Raw genomic sequence first — 14451 nt, 5'->3', positions numbered from 1 at the left:
CACACTCTCCACAATAAACACGAGGTTCTGTCATGATGCAGCGGTCAACTGATTATTAGAATAAACCTACTGTGCTGCTACTTTATATCATTGTCTGAATTGTCTAAAACTTTAACCTGATACAAAAACCAAACCCAGAACATAATGTTCATAACACTCCTGGAAGAACCAGTTATTTCTGTGGATAATACAAATATGATTGCAAATATAGAAGAAAGGTAAAACCAACTCCCAAATGGACTTTTCAAATGCGAAACCCTTTATGGATATCAATTTTCTGTTTTGTGATCACACCTTATTCTAATCACTCCTGTAATCACAAAGGAAATGCAAGTGTCACCCAGAAATGGAATCTTGCCTGGAGACTTCCCACTTATGCACATTCACTAATGAAATCTTAAAGATCACCAAACCCGTTTGATGATTTACTAGCAATGCTGCCCAACGAAAAAGACAAGTATGACAATTATTCCTCAGATCATGTGTGAAAGTTCACCAGTTGAACCGAGTTCATTCATAAAACCTTTGTTATATAAATATAGAGAGACCGGTTTGTATGTGGTGTCAGATATGCTGAATCAAGAGTGTGTTAGAGGGCAAGACAACTAAAAACAACTCTCATGTAGGCATCATTTTGGGCAGTAAAATCAAGTTAATTGCTTATTTTTTGTAGTTTCAAAGAACAACACTGTACATGAATTATGTCTAAATGATGTTACGTTCAATTTAAAAATATGTAGGCTACTTTAATACTAAAAAGCATAATCATTAGAACAGTCTGAGCAACCAAGACATAATTTCCATTTTTTGTAATGGAGCTTGCGATCTCTCTGCGTTCTATATTATTTCAGACTGATAGAACTTGCGGTTAAGCAAAGAGGTCTAAAAACAGACACCTGCTTGAGGTGTCTTTCTTTAACCGGGATGCTCTATGGGCCACGAGCAGAGGCTTTGTACAGCATAGGGCTTTGAGAAACTCTCATTTCCTAGTTTTCAGTGTTGGCTAATTACACCAATAAAAAACGATCAGAAGTCTCTTAAAACGACAAAACCTGCGTCTCCATCCTGCACTGCTTCACAGAAAACATATAATATAATCTGTAATTTGGTATGTAAGTGACATGTTCCACTATAGTGTCAAATGTCACTGTTTTCCTTTCATTGTTCGCCCACACATTTTCTTAAACATGAACTCTTGACGAGAGGAGGCGTGTCCAGGTAATGCGTTATAAAGCGTCATTACGCACAGACTACTGATCTACAGTAAACACTGCTTCTCTGCCGGGAGGATTCTGTCATCAACACATGGGGTAAGTTATTTATTGACAGGCTAATGCAAATGTGAACAGTCATAAATTTGTATTATACAGTCTGGTTATTCGTCTCTTGTTTTATGCTAGAAATAAGCCTTTACAATAACAGCTGATTGTTTTTCCAAACTTAAATTGCGGAGACGGGTGACAAGCTAATAAATCAAACGCTATATTTTTGTATTCGTTTTTAATTTATCGCCTTTTTGTTAGCCTATATGCATTTGTGTTATATAGACGACTGCATGACACACAGCCTGATACACCTGTAACTGGTTAGGTAACACACACAGGCGTCATGAATGAAATGAAACGCATGGATGCCGGTCATTTATGGACTGTAAATATTTGAGTTGTGCAAATGCGCACAGTAGCTCGCGCATGACATAATGGCAGACATTATCGTGTCATCGATCTATTTATTTTATTCACTTTTTTATGTCATTGTTGCGCGTGCTTAACTTTAATTTAATTGTACTATTGTTTTCTTATTAAAACGTTATTGTTATTAGCTTCCTTTTGAACCAACAATGTTCTCTCTACAGCGACGCATAAATGCGCTATGACAATGGAAGAGGAGTCGAGTGATCAAGCGACAGATTTACCTCCACCTCACCCGCATGGTATGTCGATAGTTTTGTGAATGAATTATTGATAATGTGGTGCACCTTAGACACATTAGACTTGCACGAACACCACACCTGCTTCCTGTTAGTAAACATAATCCCATATTCCTCAGAGGCTGACGGATACGTCAATTCAGGCTATACACAGAATGAAAGACCTCCGGAAGACAAACCAGAGGAGCCCCCAAAAGAGGTTTCCTCTGTGAAAGGAAAGAGCAAAGGCCTGTTCAGGTAAATCCGTGGGCCTCTTTTTATTTCTAATGAATATGAATATAAAATGCTAGTTCTCTTATGATAATAGGTATTTGGACATATTTGTGTATACAATTATGTACATATTAAAAAATATATGTAGGCTATATACATCTCTCGAAATTGGGATTTTTACAACACATGGAAGATGAATAAATAAGCTTTCCATTGATGTGTGGTTTGTTAGGATAGGACGATATTTGGCAGAGATAGGTCTATTTAAAAATCTGGAATCACAGGGTGCAAAAAAATCGAAATATTGTGAAAATCACCTATAAAGTTGTCCAGATGAAGTCCTTAGCATAACATATTACTAGTTTTTATATATTTAGTGTAGGAAATTTACAAAATATCTTTAATGGAACATGATCTTTACTTAATATCCTCATGACTTCATGAAGTTAATGTAATTAGTTACTGTACATAAGTATCTTTTTATTAAAGAAGTATTTAAAGAAATTAGCAACTTTTACTCTCTCCTAGACTACATTTTTGAATAAGTAGGGCTATATGTACTTTTAACTCCACTACATTTGTATTGACTAATGCAATAACACATTAAATTTAGCATGGCACCTAAGTTTCTCTGCAGCAGTTTATTTCAGCTACAGAAGAAGCAGAATTACCATTTTCAGGGTATTGATTGTAGCTACTGTATCTTGTGCATTTTTGCCATTGTTTACCAAAACTTGTCAACATGGCTTCTTTATACAACTGCTGGTGCATTATCAGGTAGCTGTCAATCGCTGACGGTTTAAATGTGTGATGAGGATGTGACAGCAGCTGGCGATAAGGCCAAAACCAGTATGTCCAGTTCAAAAAGGCTTTGACTTTTGTCATTTTTTACTTTATTTTATTTATCCATTTTACTGAAGAGAGCTTTTTGAAGGATATTGTTTTTTTATTTTGTAATACATGTAGGCTATGGTGTCGACCTTGATTTGTTGCAATTTTTAGGTGTTCAGTTTGATGCGATTGCTCTGCTCACCAATCAACTGTTTGTTGTTTTTAACTGAAATGTCTCTAAAGTGTTGAGTGCTGCTTTAAGCCTAAATTAGTCGTTTGTATTTCGTGACTTGTAACTTGTAATGGAGTTATTGTCACTGCAAGGTATCTGTACTTCTACTCAAGTATGGTTTTCAGGTACACTTTACACCTTAATTTTGACCCGTACAATGTATTTTTGGCTACAACTAAACAGTTTCCAATGTATTTAAGACTGGTTTTGTGGTCCAGGGTAGCATTTTAGGCTAAACAAAGGCCATTTGGAGCCTTCACTTTAGCATGTTTTAAAATGCAAATCCAAATTATGAAGACATTGTTGCTGCAGCTTCAATCATTTGAATCATAATTCAAAATCATAAATAATCATAAAGTGATATTAAATATTGAGTCTTTTAAATCAAGATTATTTATTATTTATCAGTTGATATACTTTTAAAGTAGAACCCTTCTTGTCTAAATGGTTCCATAAGGAACCTTTAACATCCAAAGAAGAAAGAGGTGGTTCTTTGAAGAACCCTTGACTAAATGGTTCTTTATGGCATTGTTGTGAATAAACTTTCAAGCATCTTTATTTTTATAAGTCTCTGTATAAATACACAGACACAAATCGTCACCTTGGAATTCTAAGGTTATTCACATATTCTTATTCTGTATCAACTTATTAACATTATGTGATGCTTTTTCCCATGAATTATTTACATTTTGAGACATTTTAGAAAACAAAAAGATTTTATCTTCAAAGTGAAATGGAATTCAAAAACTTTGACGCTCAATACTGCGCAGAATGCAGACAGAACCTTCTAATTCCAAGGCGAGGAAATGGCCCACCTAAAGAGGCTTAAAGTCTTTTTTGGAATGTGTTTTTTTTTGGCTGAAGCATCTGGTTCTTACTGTATTCAAATTTTAAGTATAAATCTACTTTGTGTAAATCTCATTCTGTTTAAATAGCAAAAAGGACAAAAAGCCAAAAGAGACAAAAGAGTCAGAGAGAGCAGTTGGATTTTTTCAGCTGGTAAGAGAACATACACGGTCTCTACTTTCCTCACACAATTTATTTGTTGCTTTTGTTAGCAATGATGCAACGTACTGATGATAATGAGAAGCCCCGAGGGCTGCAGTCATGTATCACTGTGTTCTAAAGCTTGACTTGCATGTTTTTATGGGCTGCAGTTTCGGTATGCCACCTGTCCAGAGGTGTTGCTCATGCTGATTGGTCTGCTGTGTTCAGCTGCCCATGGCATCGCTTTACCTCTCATGTGTGTGGTGTTTGGACAAATGACTGACAGCTTTGTGAGCAGTGGGCAGCAGTATAATATGACAGGTAACAGCATCTACAATTATGCAGGTTACAAAAAACAAAACAATATTTATGGGGTTGCCAAGTAAATGATCCAGTCCTGTTCAAACATCTATAGAAAGGTCATATTTTGCAGCTACACTTTATGTACTCTAAGTGTAACGGTTCAACAATGGTTTCATAAATATTTACTATTCAGAGTTAAAAATTTTTGTGTGCTTTCGGATAGTCTGGTATTTCTGGTTTCAGGAAATATTTCTCATTGATTGTTTGCAGGCAACCTTACTGGAAACTTAACTTTGAGCACTTCAGAGTGTTTTGCTGGTTCTCCTGAAATTGACATTGAAGCTAAAATGACAAGGTGAGCAGCCTCTGGTGTCAAGATGAATAATTTAGGGATTTTCTTAAATGTTTTCGAGTCATTCACTAAATTCTAATATTTCCATGATCTATGATTCACGTGTGTGAGTTTATCTTTTCCAGACATGCTTATTACTTCGTGGGGATCGGGGGTGCGGTGTTACTCCTGGGTACTCTCCAGGTAACGCTTTTCCTATTGACTGCCGCAAAGCAAACCAAGAGAATTCGGGAGAAGTATTTCCATGCCATCCTCCACCAGCAGATGTCGTGGTTTGACACGCATAGGATTGGAGAGCTGAATACCAGACTTACGGAGTGAGTGAAGCATATTCCTCTTAATTCTCACACATTTCACTTTCTTTCACAATTACTTAGAAAAATCTCAGATGGGTGGCTACATTTCTAGCACTCGTAATCACAGAGGAACCACTTTAAGTGCTCTATAGAACCATCTTGGTGCTTCAGTGGTTCTTCAGCGGTTCAATGGGATGACTGATGTGCTATATTGTACCGCTTCCGGTTATAAAGGACCTGTTAAGCCCCTGTATGGTACTTCAGTGGTTCTATATAGCATCTCAGTCATCCTAAAGATCCACTGAAGCACCAAGATATGGTTCTATATACCACTTAAAGTGGTTCCCCTATGCTTACGAGCCAAGAACAACTTTTAGTGCTGTATAGCACATTTTTGGATGCTTATGCTCAAAATTCCTTTTCTTATCTCTGATCAGTGATATAAACACAATCAACGATGGCCTCGGGGACAAAATCTGTGTGTTCGTCCAGTTCTTCTGCACATTTGTTGCTGGGTTTGTGATCGGTTTTATCTATGGCTGGAAACTGACTCTTGTCATACTTGCTGTCAGTCCACTTCTCGCAGGATCAGCGGCTGTTTGGTCTAAAGTATGTGTTTGTGTGGCTAGTTTAGTTTAAATGGTTTTAATAACTTTTATTTTCCTCATTAAGAGGATTCTGTCGTTACTCACCCTCATTTATTTCAAAACCTGTATATGACTGTTGATTCTGTAGAACACAAGTAAGAAATGTCTCTGTGGTTTTGCGCCCATGCAATGGAGGTCAATGTCGTTTGATCTCAGATGTTCTTCAAAATATAATTTGGGGTTCTGCAGAAGAAAGAGAGTCGTACAGGTTTGAAATAATGATGCATTAATGTTTGTAGGAGATTTAATCAATAACAAAATAAAGTGCAATGTGTTTGAAATCATTTTAGGATGTTTGGCTTAAAGGAAAATTCTATCTTCATTTACTCGTCATTTCTACATTTACTGATATTGTTCCAAACCTGCATAAATGTCTTTTTATTCTGATGAACACAGAGAAAGATATTTGGAAGAATATCAAACCCCCATTCACTCCCTTAGAATTTATTTCCCTTCTATTTAACTGGGGAATGAGATCTGTTTCTAGTTACAGACTGTGTTGAGCAAAACAAAGAAAGGTTTGGAACAACTCGAGGGTAAATTACAACAGAATTTTTGTTTTTGCGTGACCTACCCCTTTAATCAGTCAAACAGTCAGATGTATTGTTATCTTTCTGTCACTTACAGATTCTGGCCAGTCTGACCAGTAAGGAGCTGACAGCATATGCAAAAGCAGGAGCAGTAGCTGAAGAGATTCTGGTGGCCATAAGGACTGTCGTGGCATTTAACGGGCAGAAAAAAGCAGTGGAGAAGTGAGCACATTCTGAACATTTCGCTCATATGTTATGACCCCCACAGAAGTTGAACTGCTGAACTTAGTCACTTGATAAGATCAGGAACTCTTCTAGATGTTAAGAATGCAACCGAACTCAAATAACCCTGTTAACAGAATGACTTTGTATTCTAGGTACGAAGAAAATTTGTTAGAAGCAAAGAACTTTGGAATAAAAAAAGCTATTACCACTAACGTAGCCATGGGGCTGACACAGTTCATTATATTTGGCGCGTACGCGCTGGCATTTTGGTATGGGACAAAACTGTCTGTGGATGAACCTGACAATTACACCATCGGACGGGTCATCACGGTACGTTTTGTTGGGAACGATTATGACTTATTTCAGTTTCTAATTGAAGTTCCGATAATGTCAAGTTGAAATCATGTCAACAGGTTTTCTTCTCTGTGATGATTGGCGCATTTTCTTTGGGTCAAGGAGCTCCGAACCTGGAGAGCATTGCCAAGGCGCGGGGTGCCGCCTACGAGGTCTACAAAACTATTGACATGGTACGAATTCTCAGTGTGTTCATTGCAAAGTCACTTTTAAAGTTTTAATTTGATCTTTGATTTATTTTGAATGATTTCTTTCTTGTTCCAGCCCCGTCCCATTGACAGCAGCTCCAAAGAGGGTCATAAACCAGACAGTGTAAAAGGAGATATTGAATTTAAAAATATCCACTTCAGCTATCCCTCTAGAAAAGATGTAAAGGTAGAGTTGCATATTCCCTAACCTCTCAAGAATATTCACCCAATTTTCATGTTCCTGTCAACACCAAGGTCAATTAACATACTGTGTACCTTTAATGTTATCCAAAGGGGTCTTGAGTAAAAGATGTTACATTTATTTCACTAACCTACTTCTGAAATGTCCAAAGGCATTTGATGTGACACTGAGTACTGATTCAACGTGCCACATCAGATTTTGCAGGGTATGAGTCTGAAGGTTCCTAAAGGAAAGACCATCGCTTTGGTCGGAGCCAGTGGCTGTGGAAAAAGCACGACAATCCAGCTCCTACAGCGATTCTATGACCCTGATTCAGGAGAGGTAATACTAAACTTTCATAACATTTCACTACTCGAAATTGAGTTATAAGCATTTTATTTCAGTTAATGTCTAGATCTGTCCTCATGTGTTTATGAAACATGCGGTTGCAGGTGACTCTAGATGGTCAGAATATCCGTTCTCTAAATGTGTGCTGGCTGAGGGAGAACATGGGCATCGTAAGTCAGGAGCCTATTCTGTTTGGAACCACCATTGCAGAAAACATACGCTACGGCCGCGAAGACGCCACCGATGAGGATATTGACCGAGCCATCAGAGAGGCCAACGCCTACGATTTCATTTCCAAATTACCAGATGTAAGGACTGTTCATTTTGTATACTAAATATAAGGGATTTCATTGTATCAAATCTGAAATGGGGTTGACTGTTGTTTTTTCTCTGAGACAGAAGCTGAATACTATGGTTGGGGAGAGGGGGGCTCAACTCAGTGGGGGTCAGAAGCAAAGGATCGCTATAGCTCGAGCTTTAGTCAAAAACCCTAAAATCCTCTTGTTGGATGAAGCCACGTCTGCCCTGGACAACCAGAGCGAGTCCATTGTTCAGGCGGCTTTAGACAAGGTGATGCCCCACCAACCTCAAAGAGGCTTTTTATGAGCAGTATGTACATTTTGGGATAACCAGTAACAGAAGTAAACAAGAATATTGTTTCATAGGCAAGAGCAGGACGCACAACCATTGTGATCGCTCACCGCCTGTCGACTATTCGCACAGCGGATTTAATCGCAGGCTTTAGCGATGGCCAGGTTGTGGAACAGGGCACGCACAGAGAACTCATGGCCAAGAAAGGAGTGTACTACGCTCTTGTAATGCAACAGGTATACTTGTGTCTGTCCGTGTTTTGCAACATGGATCAATAGTCTGACTGGACATTTTAGATTTGTCTTGTTGTTGCTTAAATGGTTGTATACATTTTCATGGACCAGACCTCTGGGAGACTCGATGACAATCTTGAGGCCAATGAAGATGATATCCCAAATCTGGCTTCCGAGGAAGAGACGGGAGAGGAATCGACTGACACAGAGACTCCTGAGGGGGTGGTGGAAATGAAAAGGGGGAACGGGACCCTCAGAAGAAGCTCCAGACGCAGCAGCGGACGTGAGAGAAAGTCCTTGAGAAAGACGACCTCAGGGAAAAAGACGGACAAAAAGGTATATGCACTAAAATGACAGTTTCTGCTTTTTGTGAAACGTCTTGTTATTTATAAATGAAACAGTTGGAAATGTCTTGTAGAAAAAGGTAAAAGCTGAAGAAATCCCATTCACCAAGATTCTGGCTCTGAACAAGCCGGAATGGCCTTACCTGCTGGTAGGCACACTGGCCAGCTTTGTGGGTGGAGCTGTGTATCCCTGTGTGGCCATCCTGTTTGCCAAAATCATTGGTGTGAGTGTCCTTTTGTCTATGTTTGCACATCTCTGAACAATAATCTTTATCGTATTATGCCTCCTGCATTTCAATTTTTAATTGATAGTTAATTTAATATGAGTCGGTCAAAATTCAATTCTGTGGCAGTGACCTTTTTATTTGTAGCACATATTGTGCGTATTATGTATAAGGATTTACTCTGGAGGTTCAATTTAATAGTACCGTCTCTTTTTTTTCTTCAGGTATTTGCAGAGGTTGATCCTGAAATAAAGCGACAGAAAACTTTGATGTTCTCACTTCTATTTTTGCTAGTCGGAGCGGTGGCATTTATCACATATTTCTTCCAGGTGAGATTGTATCTGTGACCTTTTTATCAATGTTGAATATTAAATTTGATGAAACTGATGATTAAATGATATCCTGGCTCATCCTAGGTTTGTAATGCCCTTATAAAGCGCCACAGTTTTTGATGCTCCAAAAAGCTTATCCACCCATCATAAAAGTATATGAATCATATAAATAAAAAACTTTCCATAGTAATTTTCTTTCCTACATAGGAATATTGCTCTAAACCTATGCTTATCCAAACCTATAACCTTGAAGTAAAAAGTAATAATACGCTAATTATGTTAAGTTATTTAAAAACGTAAAATGTTAAAAAGTTTCAAAGCCCCTAGTTTAGCCGGAGGCGGCGCAATCCAACAAAGCAAAACCCAATAGAACCCAATAGAAGCCATTATAATTAAACATTTTGTCCACACTGAATGCGGTGCGACACGACAAACCCAGTAAGAACAAGCCAGGTGTTGTGTCACATTAACACTAACTTAGTTAATAGAAGTTATAATACACATCAACACCTGAACCATATCTACGCACATGGGAGGCACCTATGTGGCTACCGAGGGCCTTCTGTAAAATTCTAGTTTTGTTTTTGTATCAGAAATAAGTATTCACGTCTGTTACGCTGTCCTTCAGGGCTTCATGTTTGGTAAATCGGGGGAGCTTCTAACCATGAGGTTGAGATGTCAGGCTTTCAGCGCCATGATGCGACAGGTATTGCCCATATCATGTCACTCGTTCCATTACCGTATAAAGCTAATGCAGCAGAGAGCTAATCTGGCACAAACGAACGGATGTTGAAATGTGCGCTTCATTCTGTTAACAGGAGATCGCCTGGTTTGATGACAACAACAATGCAGTGGGAGTCCTGACCACTAAATTAGCCACAGATGCGTCTCTGGTTAAAGGGGTGAGTGGAACACAGTGATTTGCCATCAGAACCAGTAATTAAGCTTTCACTGTTCATACGGCCTGTGTTTTTGGCTCCGGTTCATTTCATCCATCTCTCAACACTGTTATGGGCCTGGGTGAATTTATTTCACTGTCAGATTCATAAGAAATCGAATCCATACGACCGCGGATTCTAGTATTGACATTCGTTCACTGCTGTGTTCTGCCAGATGCCATTTTGTATTTTCTTTAGGTAGATCTCATTTATCCGACTTTAAGTACAGTTGGAAATTTGGATGAAAACTGTTTACATATCACACATTTAAGCACTATTGTTGTTATTTATCTTATTTGCTCTTATGCCATAATTTCCTTTTTCAAAATTCTATAAATCTCAAAAGACTTTCTTGTGTCTTTGTCCACAGGCAGCTGGTTCCAGATTAGGATTGGCTACAAACACTATCTGTGCTCTTTGCATTGCTATCATTGTAGCATTTATCCATAGTTGGCAGCTCACCCTGCTCATCCTTGCCTGTGTGCCCTTCCTCGCGGGGGCGAACTTCATACAGATGAAAGCCATGGCAGGACACGCCAACAAAGATCAGAGTTCTCTGGAGTTGTCTGGCAAGGTACACTAGATCTAGACTATACCCATATTGTTGGGTGCAATTTAACCTGTAAACAGGATTGATTTTGTAGATGACGATTTAATTTACAACATCCATCCACAGATATCTACAGAAACCGTGGAGAACTTCAGGACAGTGGTCGCGTTGACCCGTGAAGATGTCTTCTACCGCAAGTTTAATGACAGTCTCAATATACCTTATCGGTAAAAATCCAGCCGTAATACGCGATCTTAGCCAAAGTCAAATCTGATTCAGTGTATTTGTAATTTTACAAATGGCAATTTGCGTTGTTTCAGGTCTAGTTTGTGTAAAGCACCCATCTATGGCATCACATTTGCTCTTGCACAAGCGATTCCGTACCTGGTTAATGCTTCTATATTTCGCTTTGGATCCTGGCTCATTGCGCGCTGTTACACAGAATATGAGAACGTGTTCTTGTAAGTAAAGTTTGTATGAGGATTGCTGTTGTATTATATACATGCATTTCAAACATGCTTTGGTAACACTGGTTCCTCCATACAGGGTGTTTTCTGTGATCGTCTTTGCTGCTATGAACATCGGTCAGTCGTCATCATTCGCTCCCGACTTCGCCAAAGCCAAAGCCGCAGCTGCACGGATCCAAAAGCTGCTGGACAAGAAACCAGCCATTGACATCTATGATGAGTCTGGAGATAAACTAGTAAGTGTGAAGTCCTGAATATCATCGCTGTCCCTCTGAACCCTTGGATTTCAAAAAGGACTGTTTTCAAATATTCACAAAAAACATACTGATATGGATGTAAAAAAATATTTTTTATTCACTACCAAGAAAGTTCCTGTGCAAAAAACTAAAAAACATTGTGTCATTGATCCATTTGTGTTCACCCTTTGTCAGAAATTGTCATGATGGATAGTTGTTATTTATGCTGATCCGGATATTTTTTTCCAGTCTGACTTTTCAGGCAATATTGAATTCCGTGAGGTGCATTTCATGTACCCGACCCGTCAGAACGTGAACGTCCTGCAGGGTCTCAACGTGTCGGTGTATCAGGGACAGACACTGGCTCTGGTGGGCAGCAGCGGGTGTGGAAAAAGCACAAGCATTCAACTTCTGGAGCGTTTCTACGATCCTGCCGCAGGTCAAGTGGTGAGTTCATCACGTGAATGTTTAAAGCACGATCTCAGCTCACGGAATCCATTCGTGCCTCATTTGCTTGCTCATGTTTGCACAGTTAGCAGACGGGACCGACACGAAAAGGCTGAACCTGGCCTGGCTGCGCACACAGTTGGGTCTGGTGTCTCAGGAGCCCATTCTGTTTGACTGCACCATTGCCGAGAATATTCAGTATGGGGATAACAGCCGTGTCGTCGGCCAGGAGGAGATTGAGGAAGCGGCAAAAAAAGCTAACATACATAACTTCATCCTTGGGCTTCCTGATGTACGTGTGATTTTATTAATATATGTTAATACATCTGTGTACGTTTTGTATGTACGTGTGTGTGACATTGTCCTATTCTCTTCAGAAATATAACACTCGAGTGGGAGATAAAGGCGCTCAGATGTCTGGAGGACAGAAGCAGAGAATAGCCATCGCTCGAGCGTTGGTCCGCAAGCCAAAAGTTCTGCTTCTCGATGAAGCGACATCTGCCCTCGACACAGAGAGCGAGAAGGTTAATATTAATATTATTATTACTTTTAATGTTTGCGCATGGCTTGAAGAATAATAAGAAATATGCTTTATGTTTTTGAATACGTACATTAAAAGCAAGGTTTTATTTATTAAAATGATCAGCTTTCCATACAAAGTGACTTGCTTTTATGCAATGTAAGTACAATATTCACTTCAACCAGCAGGTGGCTCTTTAAGTAGTATTAACACTAATCCAGTTAGCCTGAAGGTTTTAAAGAATGTCTTCACAGTTGTACAGCTTCATGCATTGTACACTCTATAAAAAGGGAGCATTTTATATCAGGTCATGGTTTTGACTAAAACAAAATACTTAAGTGAAGCACCAAGTCAACTGAATGCTATTAACAATGAACAATTCTCATTTTCATTCTGCTTGGTGTTCGTTCTGTACACTAAATAATATGAATGTCCACTGTGTTTGAGTGTGGTTTCAAAACAAATCTGCATTTTGAGCTAAGCTTTACCCACTTCTCTCTTTCCTGTGACACAGATTGTTCAGAAGGCCCTCGATGACGCTCGTCTTGGCCGTACGTGTATCGTCATTGCCCACCGCTTGTCCACTATTCAGAATGCTGACATCATCGCGGTCATTCAGAACGGCACAGTTGTCGAGCAGGGTACACATGCCCAACTCATGTCTAGACAAGGGGCCTACTATGCTCTAGTGAATGCCCAAGTGTCTGCTCACTAACTTTTACCAACAAAATTAAATAGTTTGCTTTAACTAAAACGAAGTACTGTCCTCAAGAGGCAAATCATAACTTTAATAATATGAGGACCTTGTAATGAGCTCTTTAGCTGTGTCTGACTTATTGAAACTGATTATACGTACACTTTTTTTATTACTTTGTTACAGGTACAATTCTTATACAGAATTCACAAATTGTCTTTATTTGTAGTATAACTGTGTTATATATTATATGTGTTATTGTACATAAAAGTAACTTTATTCAACCATGTCCATGCTTTAGCAAGCAATTGTAACACTTGTATAATGCGGTAGCACATACGCAGAACAGATTTGTGTGTTTTCTCTCGTGTTTTTTGTGGTCACAACGCAGAAACACGCAAGTACAGGCCTCGGCACGCAAACTTGTTTTCATACAGTCTATATTTGTTTTAGATACAAACACGACCCGAGGCCTGTTTTAATTAACATAAACTATCAATTCCATCTGTTACACACCCCATTGTTTTGTAACACAATATGCCAAGGAAGTATTTTTATGCATTCGAGAATCGAGTTGATTGTGAAAACAGAAACACAACAGAGGCTAAACTGGCCCATTTATGTATATTCAAGCTTCTCACCTTGCAACAGCTTTAAGAAATCAATCAAAATGTCATCCGTTTCCTTTTAGTCATTGTAGAATCTTGTTGATAAAACAATAAAAACGAGTTCACTGTTTTAGTCTGTCATTCTTATTGCTTTACTGAAGCTACGTTATGAGTGTAGGAATTATTATAATACAAGCGACACATGCTTTGGTCAAGCAATTCGTGATCTACTCTTATTTAAGGGAGAGAGTAGGTAAGCTCAATTTAGTGAAGAACTTCCTCAGATACACAATTTGTCAGGAAAAACTAAATGGTCTATTGAACATGGTTTAGCAAGACAGCTTGATTTCAAAGATCTGATCAATGATTTTGCTGAGAGAAAAACACGGCGCTTGCTTGGCACTTTAAAAATAAGAAATGGCCAGAAGTTCACTGCTTTTAAAGACTTCCAGGCAGTATCTGAAATAGAGAGGATACAATGCTTGCAATCACTACTGTATACAGATATAATTATTAGTACAGTTATGTATGCAAAATTTCATTCATTGTAATAAACCGGATACATTTATTTATTTTTTGTCTCTTATTGAAAGCAACATGCAATTCCGAAACCCTAGCGGCACCCCTGCACTTATAATGTGAACATTAGT

General features: G+C 38.7%; 1 protein-coding gene across 1 annotated transcript; it reads left to right on the top strand.

Moving 5' to 3' along the window:
- The first annotated feature begins 1245 nt into the window (after positions 1 to 1245).
- abcb5 (ATP-binding cassette, sub-family B (MDR/TAP), member 5) lies at positions 1246 to 14372 on the top strand. Its single transcript, XM_079469070.1, has 29 exons — positions 1246 to 1310; positions 1856 to 1933; positions 2050 to 2167; positions 4142 to 4205; positions 4364 to 4514; positions 4767 to 4851; positions 4974 to 5165; positions 5582 to 5753; positions 6419 to 6543; positions 6699 to 6876; positions 6960 to 7073; positions 7165 to 7275; positions 7486 to 7611; positions 7722 to 7925; positions 8017 to 8187; positions 8283 to 8444; positions 8553 to 8777; positions 8860 to 9009; positions 9234 to 9338; positions 9970 to 10047; positions 10160 to 10243; positions 10650 to 10853; positions 10956 to 11056; positions 11150 to 11290; positions 11376 to 11532; positions 11782 to 11979; positions 12065 to 12271; positions 12357 to 12503; positions 13014 to 14372. The coding sequence occupies exons 2-29, from the start codon at positions 1873 to 1875 to the stop codon at positions 13212 to 13214; spliced, it is 4032 nt and encodes a 1343-aa protein (XP_079325196.1). The 5' UTR covers positions 1246 to 1310; positions 1856 to 1872; the 3' UTR covers positions 13215 to 14372.
- The last annotated feature ends 79 nt before the right edge of the window (positions 14373 to 14451 follow it).

The sequence above is a fragment of the Barbatula barbatula genome, assembly GCF_947034865.1.
Source record: "Barbatula barbatula genome assembly, chromosome: 12".
In the NCBI taxonomy this organism is placed as follows: domain Eukaryota; kingdom Metazoa; phylum Chordata; class Actinopteri; order Cypriniformes; family Nemacheilidae; genus Barbatula; species Barbatula barbatula.
This window is presented reverse-complemented; position numbering and strand designations above follow the sequence as displayed.